Here is a 23,583-nt window from a genome sequence, read left to right on the forward strand (position 1 = left end):
GGTCTTTGTGGCCCATACTGAGCTCTAACTACCCTGCTACCAATGCCCCGGGGAGTTAGCTAATAGGCAAAAAAGGTATTGGTGATTGCAATACAGGAAGAATGATGTCTGAACTAGTGTCAAGACCATGTATCTTCAGGAACAAGTGGGCCATTGCCCTTGGAGTGGGCCATTTGGATGATACTGTACACCCAACCGTGGCCACGAGTGAGGGGAGAAGCGTGCTCCATAGATGTCCTCAAGAAAAGCAGACTTTCTTCCTTAAAAAAGGCACACTAAAAGTGGGCACACTAAAACCATTGTAGTGCCAAACTAGGACTTGTGTTTCACAGTGCTGCTGTTGCTTTTCGAATAAATTATTTTACCTTTCTGTGCTTTCTTATCTCACCTGAAAAATAGGAACAGTACTCCCTTGTATCACAAGTCATTTCAATGCGTAATTAAAGAAGTCTAGTCAGAAGCTATGATGAAAATGCGCCGTACTTCCTTGTGGCTACTGAGACAATCCATTGTGTGTTGCCAGTTTCCCATTACTTCTAGGTGTTGAACCAGTTTCTTGTCGGGAGATAGCATGAGTGTGCTAGCAACATGCCTGAGAGGAATCACTGTGTGGCCATTGAGTTTATCCTCTCTGGACTAACAGAAAGCCAAGAGGTGAAGGTAACCCGCTTTTTTTAAGCACATTAATAGGGAATCTTGGAAGGATCATGTAGATGAAGGTTGATCCCCCGGCTTCACACACTGTGTACCTTTCCCTCAGTAACTTGGCTTCTGTGGATTTCTGTTACTCCTCAGCTAGCTCCCCGAGGTTGCTGGTGAACTCTTCAGCAGTGAGGAGAGCCATTTCAGTCAGTGCCTGTGTGGCACAGCTATTCACTTGTCTCCTCATGGCTAGTGCTGTGTGTCTCCTGCTGGCAGGAACGACATATGGCTGCATGTGGCTCTCTGTAACCCTCTCCTTTATGCAACTGTCATGTCCTCAAAAGCCTGTACACAGATGGTAATCATCTCCTGTTTCATTGGCTTTGTCCAGGCACTTGCGCAAACTATCTCCACCTTCACATTCTCTTTCTGTGACTTTGGTGTTATCGGTCATTATTTCTGTGACATCCCCCTAGGATCCAGCTTTCATGCTCTGACACCTATAGCAAAGAGACGGTACTTCACATTTTTGGTGTGTTTCGTGGCATCTTCACATCTCTGGCAATTCTCATCTCCTGCACCTACCTCATCTCCACCACCCTGAGGATCCACTCCTCCAAGGGCAGATGCAAAGCCTTCTCCACCTGTGCTTCCCATCTGAGAGCTCTCTTCTTGTTTTATGGCAGCACCATTTTTATGTGCAGTAGCCCAACATCCAGCTACTCATTGGACTGAGATAAATGGGCCTCTCTGTTCTCTACAGTGGTGACTCCAGTGCTGAATCTTATCAGCTACAGCCTAAGGAATAAGGAGGTGAAGGATGCTCTGAGGAGAGTTTTAGGTCATATCAGAGAAACTTCAGCAGACTTGTTAGAAAGAGAACTTTGTTTGGGGAGAATTTATCAAAACCTTGGTACAAAGAGTAGGACTTCCAAGGAAGATTTGATCCGCTTCCAAGGGTGAGATTCAGAAAGGTACTTAATTGTTAGAAGGGATTTTAGGTGGACTTTTAACTGGTTGTATCTGCAACTTCTATCTTGAAAGACTGTGTTCCTCTGCTGCTGAAAGCTGGAGGAATCCTGACTCTTAACTTGCAAGTTCCAAGCACAAACAGGACTCCTGCCTGAGGAGTGCGTGGCACAGAGTTTCAGTTCTCTGTTCTTTTAGGAACGTTTGCTCATGTAGGAAAACCACCAGTCCATCAAGATGAGAAAAAGCTTTCAGAGATATTCAAGAGGGGAAAAGCAATGTGATTTGAATTTATGGCCATTTCTGCTACGTCTTCAGTATTTGAAAGGAGTAGCCTCTTCCAGTGCAACACACAGAACCTGAAGTTCTGGAAAGGAAATCTTGGAGAACACACACCCGTGTTTTTGCCCCCCAAACACTAGGGAAAGTAACTGTCCCTCTTCTCTTAAATCTCCCTCTTCTGTCACTCATTACTACCTCCTTTTTCCCCTTCTGCCTGGAAACATGAAAAAACTACAGAAATGCAGAAAAGATTGACTTCTAATTTTGCTACCATTGTGAAGTAACAAGAACTTGTTCCTGCTTTTCATCTCCACATATCAGCAATCCACTTGAGGCAACTGAGTGAACCGGTAGTTATTTTAAGGACATTGGACATAATCTGAAAGTTAATCAAGCTGCAGTGTTGTTTCACTTAAAAGAATGACGGAATAAGATGGTGACTTACCAACAACATGTCTGTCATCAATGTGATTTTGAGATTAAACGACCAATCATTTCTGGGAGATGAGAAAGCTGGGAAAGGCTTTGGAATCCTTTTATCAATTCAACTAAGCTAGCTCTAAGGATAGGTGTTCTAGCGCTACTAGATGTTTCATCCCTTCTGGCTGAGTTTACAAATGCTGTCCCTCAGTTGGCAGAAGGAGTTGAAATCTTTATTGAGCTGAAAGTGACAGAATTAATCTCAGACAGGCGAGAAGTTCCTGCCTCTGCATAAGGTTTACAGTCAAAGGGGGATGGAAAGAGGTCTCGCAGATTCCCTTTGCATTTCACTGCAAGCCTTTTAGGGCTGTTATTTCCCCTGACTTCCTCTCCTTAAAGCTGTACATAACTATAGCAAAGATTGTGTCCCTGTGATCATCTATGGCACCCTAAAGAAGGATTTTACAAGTCTCTTTCTTTCAAACTGCTGCCAGCATATTTTACAGAGAGCTGATATGACTGCGAAACATCATCATTTCTGCCCAAAGACACACGGCTGGGGAGAAAACTTATCTTCATATGTTATAGTCTGAATTTTGATCAAGTAGTGATGATTAAAGGCCATCACTATCTCAGAAGCCGTTTATCTCAGTAACGCTAAAATTAGAATATGCACGGGGTAGTAAAAGCATTTGGACTATATGCACTATTATCCCACTGGCCTGACAGTCCTAAAATGCAGGAAAAAGAATGTGAAAATATATCCTTTTGGTGCTGCTAGTTGTCATCTTTCTGTTGCTGCAGAGGCTGAAGCTCAAGGTTTATCTCTTGTTTCTGATTATTAAATATCATCATGTGATATGTGCTAATTTGTTGCATCAAAGTGAGAAACAGCCTTGGGAACATCTTGTATTGTGGTATGTACTAATTTGTTACATCAGCGAGAAACAGCCTTGGGAACATCTATGGGAACACCCTGCGGTGGGGGGCATGTACCTCGCCTGAGATAACTGAGTTGAGCTAGCAAAGCGGCAATGTTAGTTTAGATAGCCTAATATGGCGCACAATGCAGAGGAAGACTCCAGCCTTCATCCCCACGACCACCAGAGGGCTGAAGAAGAACCCCTAGCAACAGCCGGCACAACCGCACAAGTTACAGGAGGTGCCCCGTATACCCGGAACTGGAATCGCATATAAGGAGACTGTGAGGGGGGGGTGCGTGCGCTGTTGGTGGAGCAGGAGACTTCCCCGGCCGCCCAACGCTGTTTTGCTTACTTGTGACTTGCTCAATTATTTTATAAATTGGAATTTATGCAACCCGGCCCGAGTGGTTGTCAATTTGTCACGTTTACCTATAACAATCAGATATGTGAAGATCACTGTTTTTACACATATCAATGTTGCGCTGTCCTTATCTTGAACAGAGAAGTGAGATTTTTAAACAGATTTCTGAGGTGTCCAAAATTGTCTCTTTCAGGGGACTCCCAGCTCACAGGAAGGAAATAGCTTGAGAAGAAATCACAGGCATCATTTTATTTTCCTGTGTATGTTTACAGGTCTCTGGGAAGAGCAATGTACACTACTACTCTTCCAGAGAAAGACAGGTAGGTTGTCAGCAAAGAGCTTCCCTGCACAGCAATGAGTCATGTCTGCACACCTCTCTCTGCGCTGATGTTTAAGATGATAGTCAAAGCCATCTAGAGCTAAGCATCAGCAGAACCGGCAGCATGTTTCAATCAAGAATCACAATCTCAAACCTAAATATGCTTTCTGACAAATATCATCAAAAAGAACAGATTTTCAGAAGCCCCACATTCATCTAAGCCCTGCATTCACCTATCCCTTAGTCTCCACCTCGAGAAACCCAGACAAAATTAGGGAATTTAAAAAGTTAAAGAGCTGCTGTCTCTTCAAATCTACAGTTTGCTTTTCTAAGAAAGCCTTCTGATCCAACATCCAGAATCCTGTTCCTCTTCTTCCCTTCCCCAAATCTCAGTTCCAGGCAGAGATCTGGGAAAATCCCTGCCTTGAATCACTTGTCATGACAGCAATGCTAAAGTAAGTCCATTTGCAGTAGAACAGCATTGCCCAGAGTCAGGAGGTCCTAGGGGCATTTGGGGGTTTCCCTGCTGCAAACAGTTGAGGAAAACTTGATGAATCAAGAACACTACTGTTAAGAACTTTAGGGAAATTTTCAGTGTTCAGCTAGGAATTAGGTTATATCTTATGGAGTATGGAGAGATATTGGATCCCCATATTTCCACTGAGACACCTATTCCTTAGATTTTTATAGTGTAAAGCACCAGACGACTGGCCAAAGTATGAAACTTCATCCAGTCTCTAAATAAAGCGGTGAAAAATGTCCTGACGATTAAACTGGATTGTGGCTCCAACATTGACTATGGTATTTAACCATGCTTGGATTGCTGCTCTGATAGATTATAAAGCTCAGCTGTGACATAAGGCCAAGGCCTTGGAAAGGTGTTAGCAGAGCTCCTTTAAATGAAGCGTTCCCAGAGACACCAGGTTGGCACAGACTGATGAAAATCGGAGTGAATGCCTGGCATTGGGAAACGACCTCTGTGTCCATCAGTTTTCCTGGGAGCCTTGGAAAGTCTAGTACGGTGTATGTCACCCTTCACTGTAAGGCAGACACCTAGTGCAGCATCCTGCTCCTCTCATGCTCCTCTTTTACCATGCAATGAATCGCAGTCCCCTCAAAGGTCTCTTGCTGTCTTCAGCAGCTCTCTCAAGTTGAGGCACCTCATGTCAGCACACCAATATATGTGAGATGAAACCTGCTTGTGCTGTGCCACACTGAAGGATTTGCTTTCTCTTGGAAGCTTAGCACCACCATCACTTTTTTTGTGTAGAAACGTGAGCAGACACCACTCTCCGAAGCTCGTAGGAGCTAGTGGGAAAGCATAACCTCTCAAAATACCTAGTTGTTCCTCTTAATGCCAGGAGAAGCCTAGACCTGAGACTTACACAGCTCTAAGGTGTCTAAAGGTAAAAGCCACAATACCACCCCAAAGGCTTGGGTTTGACTGGTGACAATATCCTCACATCCTTTTGACTGACAGTTTCCAAAGAAAGATGAGAGCTACATGAAACCTTGAATTTAGTTTCAGTTCTACTCTTGTCTGCTGAGAAGATGGTGGAAGGGCGCATATAGATGAAAATGCATGACCCAAGGAACAGAAGTGCAACAGTGATATGGGAGGTGCAGGTAGAGAGTGCTTTGAGACGACCTTTGGAAGAGTGTGTCCTCAAAGAGACCAAAATAATGACACAGGACACAACAAGAACAAGCAAAGAGCCTGAGGAAATCAGACCACTATTGGCAACCATGATGCAACCAGCCACGTAGGTGTCAGTGCAGGCCAGCTTCAGCAAAGCGTGTACATCACAGAAGTAGTGGTCGATCTCATTGGGCCCACAAAACAATAGCTGAGCAGTCAGCAGGGTCTGCACCAGGGAGTGCACACAGCCTCCCACCCACGAAGCTGCCACCAGCCGGCCACACACATGCTTGTTCATAATGCTTGTGTAATGAAGCGGCTTGCATATAGCAGCGTAACGATCATACGCCATTGCTATGAGGATGAACATCTCCGTGCAGGCAAAGAGATGGACCCCAAAGAGCTGTGCTATGCAGCCCACAAAAGAGATGGTCTTCTTTTCAGCAAGAAGGTCATAAATGAGTTTGGGAACTGTGACAGTAGAGTAACTGATATCTACAAAGGACAAGCAGCTCAGGAAGAAGTATGGGGTGGGAGAGTCCAGCTGTTGACTGTTCTGTATAGTGATGATGATAAGCAGGTTTCCAAGAATAATAGTGGCATAGAAGACTAAGAAGAATGTGAAGCATGCTTTTGCTAATGTATCATCTTGTGTGAGTCCCTGGAAGACAAACTCCATCACATTGTTTTTGTTCTTCACATAGGTCACGTAGACAGGACCTGAAGCACAGAATAAAGCCACCTGTGATGGCATTAGAAACACAGTGTTATCAGTACACATCCATGTTGATCACTGGTATGTTCAATATCAATGTATTCCCTTTTATGCCTTTTGGGGAAAGTTTCCTTTCAAAGTCAATGCTTCTCTCAAGGAGTGACAGTTGATATCTAACTCAGAATGTATTACTGAAGTGTGTAATAGGGAGGTCCATTTATTTGCTTGAGGGAGTTGGTGGAAATATCCTCCAGATTCATATTTCTGATCTTTGCCCCTTTTAAAAAGGAAGACTAGTCACTAGGTTCCCTAAACATCCACTTTTGAAGTGTTGATTTGGAAATGAAAAACTGACTGAGAAGGATAGTGCATGTTACCATTTGAGTCCCAACACATTAGTCATCCCCTAAGGAATTCTGCTCAAGCAGTGAACGTACCTTCTTTTTCAACCCTCTGAGGGAATTCAACAGAACTAGTCCTTACTATTGCTCTCTGACTCTGGTAGAATGTCCATGCATTTCTGTGCAGCCATCAGTATTCACATCATGACACAAGGCAGCTGGCTAATTAACATCACTTCAACTCTCAGTGTAGATCCTTCTGGAGGAGGTAAAGTGGACACCTACCTCATGTCTGTTTAGCAGAGATGTGCCTTTAGGCACAAACTGTCTTTAAGGTGCCCTAAGTGAAATCAGACCATGTTCAAGGCATGCCAGGAAACCTGAAGCAGGAGAGTCATTGTCCTATATGTGCTGTACTGGGCTACATCTTGTGTCGATTGGTTCCAGTTATTGCTCATGAGTTTCTGGGTTGCGACCTCACTCTCCAAAAGAGCAGGCTTGTATTTCCTCAGACCACCTTTCCTACAGCACATGGGTGAATACTGGAGATAATCTGCATTAACGATGTGTTAGTAAAGTTTTTGTACACCTCAGCCAAGTTCTGGACTAGGCATGGAAACCCCCATAAACACACCTGTGATGCCCCTGGGGTAATAAATACACCACTGCTGAATCTCCTTTACTCACCAACACCCTTGTATTCACCTTTGCTGCACTCTAGTGCAGTACGCAAGTATCACTAGTGTTCAGTTTCTACACTGAAAAGATAGATGGCAAGAGTTGCATATCAGTGTCCACAATACTGGCAAGTCCTTTGGGACCTTAATCCTGTTCCACAATCAGTTCTTTCTCACGAGATCTCTGCCTCTTCCACCCTCCAACTTTAGCAGCAGAGGAAATATTCTTTCGTGTCTCCAGTCCTATCTCCATGCCACTCCGTGGGCAGAGGGAAAGCAGTGTGGGGAGGCCCAAAGCGTGTGTGTTAAGAGCATTGTTGCCACGATGTGTACAGCTAGAGGGGACAAGTTAAGACTGAGTACATAGGCAGTGCTGCAGCTACCTATTGACTCCTTGACTCTGTAACACCAGAAACTTCCTTTTGACAGATATTTCTGGAAATGGCATATAACTGAAAAAATAAGCAAAGAAGACACCAATTAAAACAAAGGGTAAAAAAAAAATAGAGTTCTTTCTACTTCATAAAATGCACCTCACAAAAGTCACTCAACAGTAATGCCTCTTTTCAAAGGCAGGATTTCATAGTCATGCTTGAACAAAGCAAAGAAGCAAGATCAGAAAACTTACACAGTTTATATTTGCTAGTCTCCAACAGTTTGCCTGCTATTCTCCTCTGATGACCTCTCGGACCACTTCAGGCAGTTTCATCAAAACCTCTCAGCTCCAAGCTGCTTCTTATGTGTCACGAGAGCAGTCCACATCTCTGCCAGGGCTGAAAACTACAGAGGATGAAAGGGACAGCCTGAATGTCTAGCTCCATTTCTCATTCTGCAAAAACAACTTCCAAGAGCATCTGCAAGAACAACTCTCTGTCTCTCTCCAGATGGGGAAGTTGTGGCAGAAATATTTCAAGTAAATTGCACAGCAGAAGCACAAGCTTACCAGAAGCAATGAGATCGCAGAGGCATGTGAAGTTTTCTTTGTCAGAAAGAATCAGTGGACGGGGAGCTAAAATATATATTTTGGACAGCTATTAGAGTAATCTCTACAGGGTGACTGTGGAGCGTGATCACCTAGACCATGTCACATTATGTGGGGGTTTGCTTGCTATCTTGCTTGCTTTCCAATGCTGTCTAGATAAATGGACTTCTTTTAGTATTAGCAATGTGCTTCTTTTGGAAACATTTCTATTTAAAATCAATGTCACGGCTGACCATGTGCAAGATTTTGCAAATGCACCGCCTGCATAGAGCAGAGGACATTCGGGGAACCAGAGCATTTGCGACATTGTCCCACGGTTTGGTCTGTAGATCTGCCGCTCTCCTGTGCAGGCAACACCTTCTTATCTTGAATCACACTTAAGCCATGTTAAGGTGCAACACAAGTGCAAGCAAGTGTTTATAGGGAACGTGAAGTGAAGGAAGAAAAAAGAAAGTGCTTTAGTTACTTTCAGAGTGCATTACACAGATGTCTTTCTCCCTCACGCACCTGATTTGCTCTTTTCCTCCTGGCAAGGTAGGAGTCAGGGTCCCGTGGCTCCTCGTGGCTCCTTCATCCTTGTGGAGAAGCTTAGCTGCTATAACTAACCTCCCTGTGGCAGCTGTGACTGGCTCTGAGATGATTTAATCTTCCATCTTCACATTTCTTCTCTTCCCTCCTGCAGGAGTAGCTGTTCCAGCTATTCCCTTGGAATACATGTTTCTTCCTTTGCCTGGGCCTGTAGATGTGCCCTGTTGGGCTAGGAGTTATCCTGCGTACAGGAATTATTACTGTATAACTCTTTTTTTTTCATTGACACATAAAATTGTGCCCCCCAATGCTTTCTTTGCCCCCCAATGCTTTCTCTGGTGGTGACAATTTCCTACGGTGAGCAATTTATCTTTCACTTGGATCTTTGATTCTCTATTAGTCTAAACAGTAAAATGCAAAATCTGAGGCAGAGATGAAGGGCAGAGGGGATGGTTAGGAAGGAGGGCATTAGTGATTGGTGAACTACTGCAGAAAGGAAGAGAGTTGCACTGGAATGGGAAGGGGAGAAGCTTCTCCTCATATCATCTGCATCAGCAAATGACCCAGCCAGCATCTAATATCAGCAGTTTAATTGCTAACCCATGGATTCAGCATATGACAATGCAGTACTCCTAAGAAGGCATTTACTCCAATGCAAAGGGGAAGGAAGCCTTTGGTACAATTGCTTCCAGCAGCAGGTGACCAACAGCCTTGCAGACACCTTGGGCCATCATTTCCTGGCTGAGTAGATTACAGAGTAGATGGAGTTTGTCTGACGGAAAGTTTACACCTGGGAGAGCTCGGACTAATGGGATGCTCTGCCTGGAACACATTTTAATATTTTTGACAGCATTCATTTATTTATTTGCTGGTGTCTCAGCAGTGCTTGGAAGCCCCAGTCCTGGGCCTGTGCTATTCAAAAAGAGAACATAAAGGGAATCCCTGCTAGTCACAGAGTTTACAATGCCATTCCAATCAAAACATGAACTTTCAGCGTCTTCCTAATTACTGCAACAGCTAAAACCAAGCTTTTCTTCAGAAGGGAGCTTTCAGTAAATTTTCCAAAATGGAATTATACTGAGAGAGACTTGATTTTCTCAGCTCCTGAGAAAATGTTACCACAGTTCTACACCTCACCCTTTTCACGCCAAACTTTTCTATTCCACAGTTTTCTCATGGCACTTTTTACCTCCTCATTTCTCAGTGTGTAGATGAGTGGGTTCAGCATGGGTGTGATGATATTGAAAAACACAGCTAATCTCTTGTCCTCCGAGAGACTGCTGGATGGGCATATGTAGGTGAATGTGGATGGCCCAAGGAAGAGAATCACCACAGTAATGTGGGACCCACAGGTGGAGAGGGCTTTGTGCCTCCCTTCAGATGTTCGCCTTTTCAAGGAAAACAAAATGACAATGTAGGATGTGAGCAGGATGAAGAAAGAGACCAAACAAATCATTCCACCATTGGCAACGACAATGATGCCCGCAACATAGGTGTCGGTACAGGCCAGTTGTAGTAGGGGATGGACATCACAACAGTAGTGGTCAATTTTGTTGGGGCCACAAAAAGGGAGGCTAATGGTTATGAGGGTCTGCACCAGGGAGTGCACAAAGCCCCCCACCCATGAACCCATCACCATCCAGCCACACACACGCCTGGTCATGAGGGTGGTGTAGTGCAGGGGTCTGCATATGGCAAAGTAGCGATCATAGGCCATCACTGTGAGGATGAAGATCTCAGCGCCACCGGAGATATGAAACCCAAATAGCTGTGCCATGCAACCCCCAAAGGAAATGGTTTTCTTCTCAACAAGGAGGTCAGCAATCATTTTGGGAGCTGTGACAGAAGAGTAGCAAATATCTGCAATGGACAGGTGGCAGAGAAAGAAATACATGGGGGAGTTCAGACGTTGACTGCTAACTACAGTGACAACGATGAGCAGATTTCCTGCCACAATAACAATATAGAAGAACAAAAACACCACAAAACATATTTTCTGCACCCCTTGGTTCTTTGAAAGGCCCAGAAGAATGAATTCCTTCACACTGCTTACGTTCTCCATGTTGATCAGTCAGGTGCCAATATGCAATATACAGCTTATACACCTGGGAAAACAAAGACAGACACATGATTCATCAGCATTTTTTCATTATTAATAATGAATTCTATATCAGAAGTGGATACAAACCAAGAAAGATATAGCATTAGTATTAAGCTTATGAAGTGTTTAGTTTCTGTCATGTATTTTTTCACAGCTACTTAGTTCTCCACAGTACCAAGCTTCTACCATGGCTTTGGTGGCATGGAGATAGGTGCACTCTGTGATATGTTCCTTAATCCTGGTGCTCCAGGATTTTGAAGGACTGGCTCCATGGCTGGTAGCCTTCCATGCACTAAGGACAAGGCCAGAGTGTTCACCTTGGGCACTACAAGGCAGATAATGCAGTATGTTTGCCCTCAGGGGAGACAAAGTCCCTGACAGCAATCTTTGTAAAATGGGTGTCTTTAAGAATACCCGGAAATATTGCTCAGAAAGATGATTTGCTTTATAAGTACACATGATCTTTGAATTCTTGTTTAGAAGGGAAATGTAACCACATGCAGAGAAAAGAACTCTCTTGTGTATATACACTTTGAAACGTAAATATGAAATGTCACAGGCTGAAAAATGAGTTCTGGGAAGGTTATCTATCATGGAGGGGAAAAAAATTGCACATATGACTTAATGGAGTATTTCACATTGTTCTAAATCTCAGCATTGTTTCTGTCAGAGGAAGGAAGAATGAAAGACTCTTGTGAGATCTTCTGTCCCAGCACTGTACTGATTTTACCGAGTGTGATTTTTGATACGCTCTGCGTGATGCTTTCAAGGGTTAACTTAGCTTAATGAAGCTAATCTAACTAAACTGCTTCAACAGCCAGTATAAGTCTGATTCATAGGCTGATTCAGAATGACTAAATTAGGGTCCTTTGCAGAACCCTTTTTTCCTCCACTCACTATGAGGAGCTTAAGCAAATTAGCACCACCAGGTTAGAATGACCTTTAGAGAATAATCCCTTTTGGTGCCTGAAAGTAGCTCAGAGCTTTTTGTAATGCCATCCACCTGTTTTAGGTTATGGCTGAGCTCCTTGTCCCTAGGCATTTCTACATCCATACAGTTTCTCATTCGAGACAAGGTCACATTCCAGCATAAACATGGGACTTCTTTGGTTCACCCTGTATTCCAGCTACAACCCATCGAGCATTACATGTCACTAATAAATGAGTAGCCTACATCTTTAGAAAGAGTGTAACGTTTCTAGCTTGCCATTATGCACCCAGACCACCAGAGTTCCTTTGGTCAAAGAAGTCTGGGAACCACCAGATGAAACTCTTCACAGAGAGTTTAAGGTCAGCCAAAAGCAGGCACTCTTTTAATAAAAATATCCACTGTATGGGCTTCCTTCTAGCATCAAAACATTCCCCGTCAGCTGGTGTTAAAATGCACCATTTTAAGTCCTGCAGAATTACATCACAACCAGGTCTTCTCATTTGTCTTGGTGATCTGTGAGCAAATCTGTGGAATGATTCAGTTAAGCCAAGTTATCTACCAACTACTTCCATCTGCAGCATAATCAGAAATTCTCGTGCAGGCACAAAGTGATGAAGCATCCACAGGAAACACTGAAACTGAGAAAACCCAAGATTACTTTCAAACCCACAAAGTGAAGCCGAGAGAGGAAGTGGGCAAAGGTAGGGACTTTTCCTATGCTTACAGTTGTACTTACACTAGATGAAAGTTTTTCAAGCAGAAGGGTAAACTTTACATGGATGGTTCCCTTTCAGATATTTCTACAAGGAAAAGGATCAGTAAGAACAACGGGAGGTCAGTTTCTCCCTCGTCTTACCAGGTCGTGATCCTTTCTACCCCTCTTCCTTCTACTGAGCAACGACGTAGACTTCTCAACAGAATAAATGACAGGGATGAAATGAGCACACCTTTATGGCTGTGCAGTACCCAGTCGAAAAGAAATAGCTGGGCTCCATCCAAGCCAGAGCATGACTGGAAGCATACCACAGCAATCGCAGGGCCATATTTAGGCAGTCAGAAAGGAGTGACCAAGAGAGAAATGGTCAGGGGAAACTATATGCCTGAATGCCAGCAGATGGCAAATTCCTGAGCTAAAAACAAGGTGTGCTTCTACAAAAGGACCGATTCACAATTCAGACAGCTCGGTTATGTACCTTGCTTGATAAGGTCATTTCCATCACCAACAAACTGCATTTAAACAAACTACCCATCTGTCTGATCTCATCTCATCGCCTTAAGTCCTGTAGGCACCTATACCTACGCTAGGCATATTACACCTGACCAGTCTACTAGTAGATGTGATGAATCATGTGCTGCAGGTACCCATTTCTTACTGTTGACTCTAAGAGGATTACTAGAATGACTAATTCAGTAGAGGATTCCCACCAGTTATGGCTTATCTCTTCAAGTGCCTTTGCAGGGATAGACCTGAGCTATATGACATAATGCAATCAGCTGCAAAATAAAATGAATCTCATGTGTACTCTTAACATCTCAAAAAGGGTGAGAAATTGCACCATCTCCTTACTGCATGCATTCTTCCCTAAAATCTCCGGTGGTTATGGGAAACAAAAGAATAATATCGAAGCAATCTAATCTGCGGCTGTAGAACTAGCTCTGTGTATGATTCTAGCCAAAGATAACTAGAGACAGTTGATAACTTCAGTGGAAGTTCCTTTCTGCATTTTCACATTTGTTCAAGAAGAAAGGAAAAGGAAGAGGAAAGAAAAGCGAGCAAAGCAAAGCAAAGCGAGAAGCCAGAGAAGCTGCAAAACTTACCTCGCCTGTGTTTAGAGATCTAATTTTTTGTGTAAGGGCTGTACAACCTTATTTCCTCAACTTCTCTCTCCCCTGGTATGAATGTGTTAGAGCACAGCGCCTTTAAAGAACATAGAATGGCTTCTGGAAAGCTTCCAAAACTTGCTTAGGAGGTGGCTGTTAGTGTATAATCCAATCCCATCTAATTTATTACTTGCTTTCGTGTGTCACAAGTGTATCTTGATGTTTCCTGCCTGTGTGAGAAGTGGTTTAATAGGCTGTGTGGATGATGTGACCTGGGTGTGCTGAATGATGCTTTCATATCCCAGGGCTGAGAAGAAAACCATTTAAGCACCAACCTTTAACCCTCGCCCAGGAAATCTTCCACCTGAAGGGCTCTTGGGGCTGGAGGAGGGAGGGGTGGAGGCTTCGTGAAGGGAAGGCGTGAAAGAAAGGGGCAAAGGAGGAGAATGAGTTCTGTCTTGACTGAAAAGTTTAAGTAAATATATTTTAAAGAAACAGTTGTCAGTCAATGCTTTTCTAATGATATCACAAAGGCATTTCAGGGTTTCTCCATAAGAAATAACAGTCAAAGGAGTAGCTGAGTATTCAGCTGGACAAGCATATGCATGGAACTATCCAGTTAACACTTCTCGGAGTTCTTCCTTACTCCAAGCTGATAGTTTTATGGATTTCCCATGTGTAAAGGGCCATTAGGTCCACTGCTCTGGCTTCCTAGCATTGTGAATGCTAAAACAGTCCATTTGTAATCTAGATATTTTCTCTCCTTTTTTCACTTCTGTGTATTCCAAAAAACATGTAAAAGAGAAATCCTCATTAAAGGAAACAAAGAAAGAAACCTCAAGCTGTAGGAAGAGTCACCATCCTCCAGGGATGGTCAAGAATTCCTATCACAGGAGTCTTTTAAGGACAGGTTGGGCTCATTTCTCTCAGGAGTGGTACAATTAAGCTTTTATAGGGACAGAAGATGTCCTGGGTGATCTCTTGATGACCCTCCAAGTCCTATCTCACCAGAAATTTCATCACTGGAAATCCAGTGAATAAAGCCTCTTTGCAAGAATTTGCATGTTTTAACAGAGGTCAGTGAATTACCAAGTCAGTCAAAAAAATCCTTCATTTACGAATTGGGAAACTGAGGGAGGACGTCACCTATTTAATGCCGATGGAAGCCGGCAAGTTTAACCCTGACTTAGTCACTCTAGGCTCTTCTGCAGAAAAAAATGAATGTCTCTGGAGGCAGATGCATCTGATCTACCTCAGAACTGATTTTAGGATGCGATTAGGTGTGAAATAGACATCTAGCTTTTAAACAAAATAACTTAGGGTGGACAAATCTCACTGTCACGATGGGCCCCATCTTTCTTAACCTGAGCAGCTGCAGTCAAAGGTGAACCTATGAAATGAAACAAACGAAGCAAATAGACATGCTGATTTATAGCAGCATATCATCTCAACCAAGGCCCAAGTCAAATTCATCGTTTCTCTCAACTCTACTGTGTATTTGTAGCTTATGCCTCACGGATGTCAGCAAAGACATTGTCTCAGCTACTGTCCTTTCCTTTGTTTTGCTGAAATTTCTGGAAATGTGGAATGGCCTGATAGCAACATAGTTAATGTCTCCATCTCCTCTGCACAGAATGCCAGCGATCTCCACAGTGAAAACAGAAATCCTACAGTTAATGAGAATAAATACTGGTAAAGAAATGCCTTGGTGAAAATAGTCCCCTAACTTAAATATACTTTTATTGTCACCTGGAGTCTTGGGCAGCTTAATGAGGGTTATCAGCAGTCACTGCAGGAAACAAGAGTATTGGGTAAGAAGGTAAACAAAGTCTTACAGTCTTTGGGAAAGGAAGAGGAGCAACAGATGACAGAAGCCAGAGATGAGGCCAATAGCATCTGGCCTGCTAACCTAGTATGAACCAGCCTGCCACTTTCTGTACCCAGTGGCACACATGGCAGCAACTTGGCTAGCATCACATTCATGTCCTTTTGTTTCCCTAGCCAAATGGACTACCAGAGGTGACTTAATGCACAAGTCCAAATGAAGAATTGCTGCTACCTCCTGCTGCAAAATAATTCCCCGTTGGGGTGCGCTTAGTGCCAGCAAAGGAGAAAGGTCTTTTCTCCATTTTCATTCCACTTACCTTGGCACCTGGCTCTGGACATCACTATGGCAGCAGGTCATGCTCAGGGGAGCTGTGATTTGGACAAGGAGGGACTGTGCATGGTGAGATGAACGAGGTTTTGCAGCTGGATAGTGAATACTGGCAAGGGGTTTGTTGATAGAGCCATGGTGAATGTGTGTTGTGAATTTGATGATGAGCAGGATGGGGACAAGGCACGGTGTGGAGGGAAGTTGTGAAACTTGAAATGGATGCTACATGGCCAGGGGCTGTCTTCATGGAGTTTGTGAAATCAGAAGTGCCTGAGGTGTGGTGAGGGACTGTGCTGAAAGACAGTATGAAGTGGCAGGTAATACTGTGGGTGCTAAGCTGTGTTGAAAGACCTTGTGACATCAGAAGCGGGCATCGTGTTTTGAAGGGTAACACTAGGAGAGGTTGCAAAATTGTGGCTGCTGAGGTGTCATAAGGCTGGCTAGAGAGTTCAAGGAGACCCTACCGTAGAACAGGTAATGTGAAGTAGTAGGGGACAATGTATGGTGACAGCTTGTGTTGGGAGAGGTTTTGAGGTCAGAATAGGACACTCGGTAGTGATGAATGTGCTAAGGGAGGTTCTGCAGTGACAGTGGACCCTTGGGGAATGAGAAGTTGTGTTGAGGGAGGTTGTGAAATCAGCAGCAGGCATTATGGAAGAGGACTGACAACTTCTCAATCTGTGTGACCCTGAGCAGCAGTAGGCCATCTTCTGCAAGGTCTGTGAAACTAGAGCTGCTCATGGATGCATCTGGGAAGCAAAGCATCAGTGCAAGAGTCAAGCTATAACTTTGGACAGACAGTTCTTGAGTTCTTTATATCGCGAGACTGTCTGAAGAAGGGAGAAGTAGTGAAAAAGCATTTCCTAAGCCATGACAGTGACAGATTCTGTGCTGGGAGGGAAGGGGGAAGTGGTTGGAATCTAAGTGACCACATACAACAAACTAGATCCTTCCTCAAGAGAGTGATTGGCTGTTTCTCCAGACGTCACATTGAAATGACCATGGCTTTTTTAACAGTGTCTAAATAGCCCAGCACCAGGATTTGATTTTACAGCACAAGGATTTTGTCTGGACCATCAGTCACAGAATTCAGGTGACAATTTTCACCAGCAGATCCACACCAGGCAGTTGCTGCAAATAGTCCCTGAAATACCAAGGAACCCACAAGAAGGTGAGAATGTCCTGGATGGCTGCAACGATCTTTGCCATTGCCCTCTGTCTCTTGCTTTCTGCCATGATTTTGGAGAGATGGTGAGGGGAAGGGAGGAGAAAAAAGAACTGGGGGAAAGGAGCCCCAATATTTTCCTTTCCTGTGGGTTAGAAATTGGCTATAGCTACACAATTGTCTTGATCATCTTCAAGATAAGGAGATCTTCATTCTAGGGATCTTTTTTCCAAGAACAAATGCTATTGCATTGCCCTAACTGCCCATCTGTCATAGAAGGTGGCATTCTTCAGAGATCAAACACTAGCAGTTTTGGTCTTAGATGATCAATTAAGATCAGCTGAGAAAGCACAACAGCATAACTCTGTGTCCAGAGAATGAGATGTCTTTGTGGTGTCAAGTTTGTTCAGACTAACAGCTGCCACAAGAACTATACTGTGCTCAGCATGTAAACCACAGGAAGGATGTTTAATCTCAAGGGAAAGAAAGACCAGCTAGACTGCTGCTGTTTGATGCAGGCTTTCATTAATTAGTTTCATTAAGGAAGTAGACTCAGGTTTTGAATATGCTTTGGAGGCAGGAGTCTTACCAAAGGAGTCTACCAAAGTCTTATAAGAGCTATACGAGAACTGTGAGTGACTTTTTCAGCATGCTTTTACATGGTCTATGGAAGTCATAGGATGGTTACTTCACTTGCATTATATGGAATGCAAAGTTTTTGATGATTCGGCATATCTCCACAGGGCGTCCATTACAACCAGTATGACAGTACATGACAGTACATATCAATGGCCCAGGCTGATGCTATTTAGCATTATGAAATCTGATTGAAATGCCTTAGCTAGAAACGTAATCACCTGATGTTCCCTAAATGGCCAATGGAGAGAGAGGCACCTCCAGAGGATGACCCACATTTCAGGTGCGGTGAATTGCCTTGTGGAGATGATGGCAGCAGGGAGGTAAAACAACCACTTTCTTAATGTGAGCACCTGGTCAGAAGGTTGGAGTGGGCAAAGGCAGAGGTAGGTGCCACTCAAATAGTTGCGTCCTCTTTAAATCGGTTGGCAAATTGCTTCAGGTCACACAGAGAGGTTGTGGCAGAGGAGTGTGCTGCAACTGGATTCTCCAAAGGGTGGGTAACCACTAACCATCGGGTCTTCCTTTCTCCTCACAGCATACTTGGTTCACAGAATTAGCGGCTACTTCAGGTACTTTCTACTGTGGATCAGGGTCTGATAATTTTTCATTGTGGGAGATCTGCTGCGACCCCACAACCAGATGGAGAGGAAGTGGACGCAGTCATAAGGTCATATATTTTCAATGGGCTTGCTACAGATGTTCAGGGAGGAGGTAGCCTTGTGAGTGCTGTTAGGCAAGCAGTAAGCTACTCTACTAAGATAAAGAAACAGAAGGTGAGTTTGGACTCAGATGTTACATGCAGCACTTACCTGCCTGTTCTGAAACAAACTGTGCTACAACAGACATTCCTTGCTTTCTGAAAGAGACAATGCTTTTTATTTCCCTTAGTCCGTTTCAGAAGTACATACTTAAATTCTTTCTTGGATCTAACAGGCTCTAAAGGCTTGATGTTAGAAACACTCGAGGTCTCATAATGGCTGAGGATGGAATCTTCTAGCTCCCTACAAAAGAGTATGCTGCAGTGCCAGAAGTTCCCTGGGTTCAGTCAACCCTAAAAGACACATCCTGCAAGCTGTGGTGATGACATTAAGGGTGCAATTCACCTCACCTGCCTTCAGCCATCCAGATGTTAAGCCTCTAGATGAAGCTAGCACCAAGGGATGTGTCTGCAGTCAGCAGAGAAAGACAGGCAGCTGACTGTGCACACCTAAGACACCTATCTTAGGGCCAAAATATTACCCTTGCAGGTGCTCCTAAACCTCCATTAATTCTAATGGTAGCTTTAAAAGCTAAGTGCAATGAGACGTTTGTATTCTTAATGGATAAAGTTAGGTGCAATGGTTCCACTTGGATTCCCAACCAAGCACTGCCGGTGTATATGCCTGTCGCAGACTCATGCGGCAAAATTATCCCCACTGCCCCAGCTATCAGCTGGACGAGGAGATTACCTGCATAATTTTTCCGTGTAGCACTGGAGACAGGGTGGGCTGTGCAGACGAAACAATAATGTTTCAATTTGTCACATTTCACCCGTTCAGGTAGTCTGTCTCCCCACTTGCTGTGGCATTTGACAAAGGGGTAAGGAACTATTCATGTCGGTTAGATTATCCCATGATTCACCTCTTCACCACTGTCCTTATTTTGACTTGTTTCTCTCTTCTTTTTGACTATCTCCTGCTGTCTTTCATGGCACTTCTCTATCTTGTCATGTCCAAACTAACAGCTGGCAGGGCGAGTAGGAAAGAGTCACACAGTTTGACCTCATGGGACAAAAATGGAGTGAATTTTATTTCTGGACCTTTGGTTTTGGAGGTTTTTTGGGGGGCAATATTCTCATTCAAATCCCAGTATCATGGGGAGAGAGCAGGGTGAATTGACAGAACGGTGTGAAACAGTTATTTAAGCCATAATTCCAATGTCATGTGAGGGTCAGACACTTTCTCTTACACATGCTTCTTAAAACTTCTAAGAAATTAGTAAGGCCTGACTCTGTCAGACTGAATTATTATCTATACATAAGGCTCCAGAGGCCAAACCAATCACATTAAACTACATTTCATTAAAATAGAAATCAGTCATCAACATAAAAATCTACCAGCTATTATGACTACTCGACGATGTTTTCTGGGAGTATGGATAGGAAAAACTCGGTCTGATTTAATGCTACCTTAATTTGTATGTTGATTGTCTACAATTTTTATACACTTTTGACAATATACATCTCACCTAATCCTAGCTATGTGAAGCAAAGACAATTATATCTGAGCTAATATCCCTGGGTTCCCTCTTTATTAAGACAGGAAAATGAGGAACTTTTTGGGTATGATCAATCTGAGCTAACATTGCTTTATTTTAACGTACTTGTTCCCACCACTGGCTGTAAAAGGATCCTCAAGAAATAAGTTCAAAAAGAGACACATACGTTGTAATTTAGCTTTTCCTACATGCCACACACAATTTGGCCTCAGATACGGTGTTTTAAATGACACATAAAAGCTCTGGGCTCCAAGTCCAAACACAGCAATCCTTTCCTGAATCTACCTCTGGCTACAAAGAGCTGGAAAGGCATTGCAAACACCACCAGATGATCACGAGAGAAAGTCACACGAGCTACCACCTCTGTGCTCTCTGCTTAGAGGTCTGTTTGAAATCAGAGACAGTGACAGATCAGTACTTCACAGTGAAGCCCTCATTATGAGTGCTAAAACTACATCAACCTTCCTTCCAAATACAACCAGCCTGGCTCATGGAGCTAATTACAGTGGGACTGTGCAAAAGGCAGGGCCGTCATATGCTCTCCTCAAGTTCATGGAGAGCTTCTGCCTCATCAGCTCTGCCTGTGGCATGGTGGGAAATGGCACGGTCCTGTGGTACCTCGGCTTCCGCATCCGGAGGAACCGCTTCACTGTCTACATCCTGAACCTGGCTGCCGCTGACTTTGGCTACCTGCTCTGCATTGCCATCGAAACAGTTCAGTACCTGATGCACTTTAATGTGGGAGTGCAGTTTGGGATATTCCTCTTCCTGGATCTTTTCACGTACGGGACTGGCTTGTATCTCCTGACAGCCATCAGCATTGAGAGGTGCCTGTCTGTCCTCTGTCCCCCCTGGTGCCGAAGCCATCGCCCAAAGCACTTGTCCGGCATCATCTCCGGCCTGCTCTGGAGCCTCTCGCTGCTGCTGAACATGCTGGGGTACATTTCTTGCACTGTTCGCCCCTCTAGCAACTGCCACATACTCCTCATCATCCTTGGAGTCCTGGACTTCCTCTTCTGCACGCCCCTCATGCTGGTATTCAGCCTCACTCTCTTCCTCAAAGTCAAGTGCAGCTCCCAGCACCTCCAAACAGGCAGGCTCTTCACCCTGATTATGCTCACCATCCTCTTCTTCCTCATTTTTGCTGTTCCGCTGAGCATCCTGATCCTCTTTGACTTCTGGGGCTATAAATTTCTCTACTCCCCAGAGATTGGTTTTGTGCTGTCCTGCATCAATAGCAGCATCAGTCCAGCTCTTTACTTCATCATGGGCAGCTACAGGGATCGGAGGATTCAGCTCACCCTCAGGCTGGCCTTCCAGAGGGCCTTTGAAGATTCAGCAGATGACAAAGATGAATGGGAAAGCCACAAAACAATAACTATGGCCTCTTAAATTCATCCCTTCTTTTGCCTGAACCCCTTCTGCACTGGAGACAAAAGGAAAGAGAGAGGAAGACTATGAAGATTCCTTTAAACCATTGGACTCTAGAAATCGGGGCGGGGGGGGGGGGGAGTGAATATAAGGCTTTAATTTAGGGTTATCCCAAGCCATGTTGCTAGTCTGCTACATTAAGCCCATATTCAAATGCCCTTTGTTCATTTAGACTCCTGCACAATATGGCATGAGAAGCAGGCTGCATAGCTTTCTAACTCTGCTTACTGTCACTGTCCTTGGGTGCGAAATTTATTAAACACCATCTGGAAATGTGTCAGCTTGGTCTTTGTTTGCTTCTTGCTTTCAACCTTCACGTTAACTGAAAGCAAAAATCTCAGCTCCTTCTCCATCAATTTTCTTGCTCCTAAAGCCATTGCATAGACCACATATTGTCAAAAGTGTCTGGTCAAAAATATTTTCAAAAACAATTATTTTGGCAATAAACCATACAAGGGATCTCTCCCCGCCCCTCAACATTCTTTTTTGGGAAAAAAAGAAGGTTTTCTAAAAGAAATGTGGTAGGAAGCATGACCGCAATGTATTGAAGGAAGGGAGAGCTATATGGGGATGTATGTTCTCCTCTGCTTGAGTGCTTTTCCCCAGGTGTCTGCCTGGATGCTGTCCCTGCTTACCAGAAGGAACAGGCCAACCTCCCTCCAGCCACAAACTGAAAGCTCTCCCTGAAAAAGGAAGAGTTTCAGGGTGAGGCAGGGTGCAGGTTGTGAGAATACAAATGAAAAAAGGGATGTGAGTGTGTCAGAGTTCAAAGGAAGGAATCCTAAGGGAATAACGAAGAGAGTCCCCCTGCTGCCACAAAACTCCCACCATCTGTGGGGCACAGGACGGTGTAGGAAGTTCCTCAGGGCAGAGAGAAGGGAAGACTGACAAATTCCCATCCCAAAGAAGCCACTAGAGGTAGGAGAGAACTTGGCTAGCCCTGACCTTGCAAAGGAGGTAGCAGGAGGTGCAGTGGGTCGACCACCTGATTTGCTGGCAAAGGTTGCTGGGTAGAGCCAAGCCCCCTTGCAGGCCAGAAGCACTCCTGTAAAACAGCAGCAAGCTGGGGAGGCAGTGAGGCTCTATCAGACACACAAGAGCCTGCGGGGGCAGCGAAGGAAGGCACACAGCAGGCGGTCCCCTTTCTCCTGGAGTCTGCTCCAAAGACCCGCGAGGGCCCTGTGAAAACCTGGCCAGAAGTAATCCAGAACATCTTCTGGAGGATCACAGGGAGAATACAGGCAGGATCGACCTGTCAAGGACATCATCTCACTCTGAGCATGACTCTCAAGTAGTGTGACACATCCCTGCAGTGAAACGGGCTGATAGGGTTAATGCAAGAAATTCAGCCAAATAGAGAGCTGGGGCCAAAGCTGACTGCATGGTCTCTTGTACACTTTCCATGTCATCCGTCATGTCAGAGGTAATCCCCAACAGGCCATTCACTCTCTTTCTTCTTAAAAGAACAGATGTGAGCTGAGAGGGGAAGTAATATGCTAATGCTACTTAAGATGACACAATTACATGAAACTTAGAAGTACAGATACTATTTTTCTGCTTTTCCTGTTCAGCTTTGTAAAGTGCGAGTACATCTGCCCTGGCAGTTAACTGGTCAGGAATCTGGACTGTTATGAGCTGCTGCTTATCCCTTCCTGGGGATTTTTATCAGCTGCATAAGGATACAAGGATATGGAAGAGCAGGGAGGAGAGTGCTGGAGGGTGAGGGAGGGAGAGAGGCAGTGGAGCAGTAAACACAGAAGGAAGCAGAGACTTGGGCCAGCAGTCCTTCACATTTTTCCCCAAGAAACCCTGCAGTCTGTATTGCATCCTTATGGAAACTGGCCTAAAGCGGATTGGCCACACACTCCCTATATATATATCTCAAGAACTCATCGTAATTCTTACTGGAAGGTTGCTCTTGGCTACCCGCATTCAGAACGCCCTTTCCAGGAAAAGCAGCCAAATCCTATCAGGGGTTGTCCTTTCTAGGCTGTGCAAGGTTGGACACCAACTTAACCTTACATTTTCTGAACGCTAGATGGTTTCCGAGCTCATCAGGATTACCGTTCTTTTGAAACTGATCTCTAACAGGAAATAGCCTGCTAAAGACCATATCTCAGGAGAGAGATAGTATCAAAAACCGTTTTTACCTGTTGTAGACAGAGTGCAGTCCAAACACATTTGTTAGCATGAAAATTAGAACCCTTGTACAAATTATACATATGCAAAGAGGAATTAGGGACACATTTGTCCAACAATTTTAAAAAGAACTGATGCTTTTTGTCA

General features: G+C 44.2%; 1 protein-coding gene across 1 annotated transcript; it reads left to right on the forward strand.

The window, feature by feature from the left end:
- The first annotated feature begins 20,304 nt into the window (after window positions 1-20,304).
- Window positions 20,305-21,258, forward strand: LOC136991902 (proto-oncogene Mas-like). The gene has a single exon (XM_067295396.1). It carries the CDS (start codon window positions 20,305-20,307, stop codon window positions 21,256-21,258), a length of 954 nt encoding a protein of 317 aa, XP_067151497.1.
- Window positions 21,259-23,583: the final 2,325 nt, after the last annotated feature.

This window comes from Apteryx mantelli, chromosome 4 (assembly GCF_036417845.1).
Source record: "Apteryx mantelli isolate bAptMan1 chromosome 4, bAptMan1.hap1, whole genome shotgun sequence".
Lineage (NCBI taxonomy): Eukaryota > Metazoa > Chordata > Aves > Apterygiformes > Apterygidae > Apteryx > Apteryx mantelli.

Coding starts and splice junctions, on each gene's coding strand:
- LOC136991902 (XM_067295396.1), top strand. CDS start 20,305: ATGAGTGCTAAAACTACATCAACCTTCCTTCCAAATACAACCAGCCTG.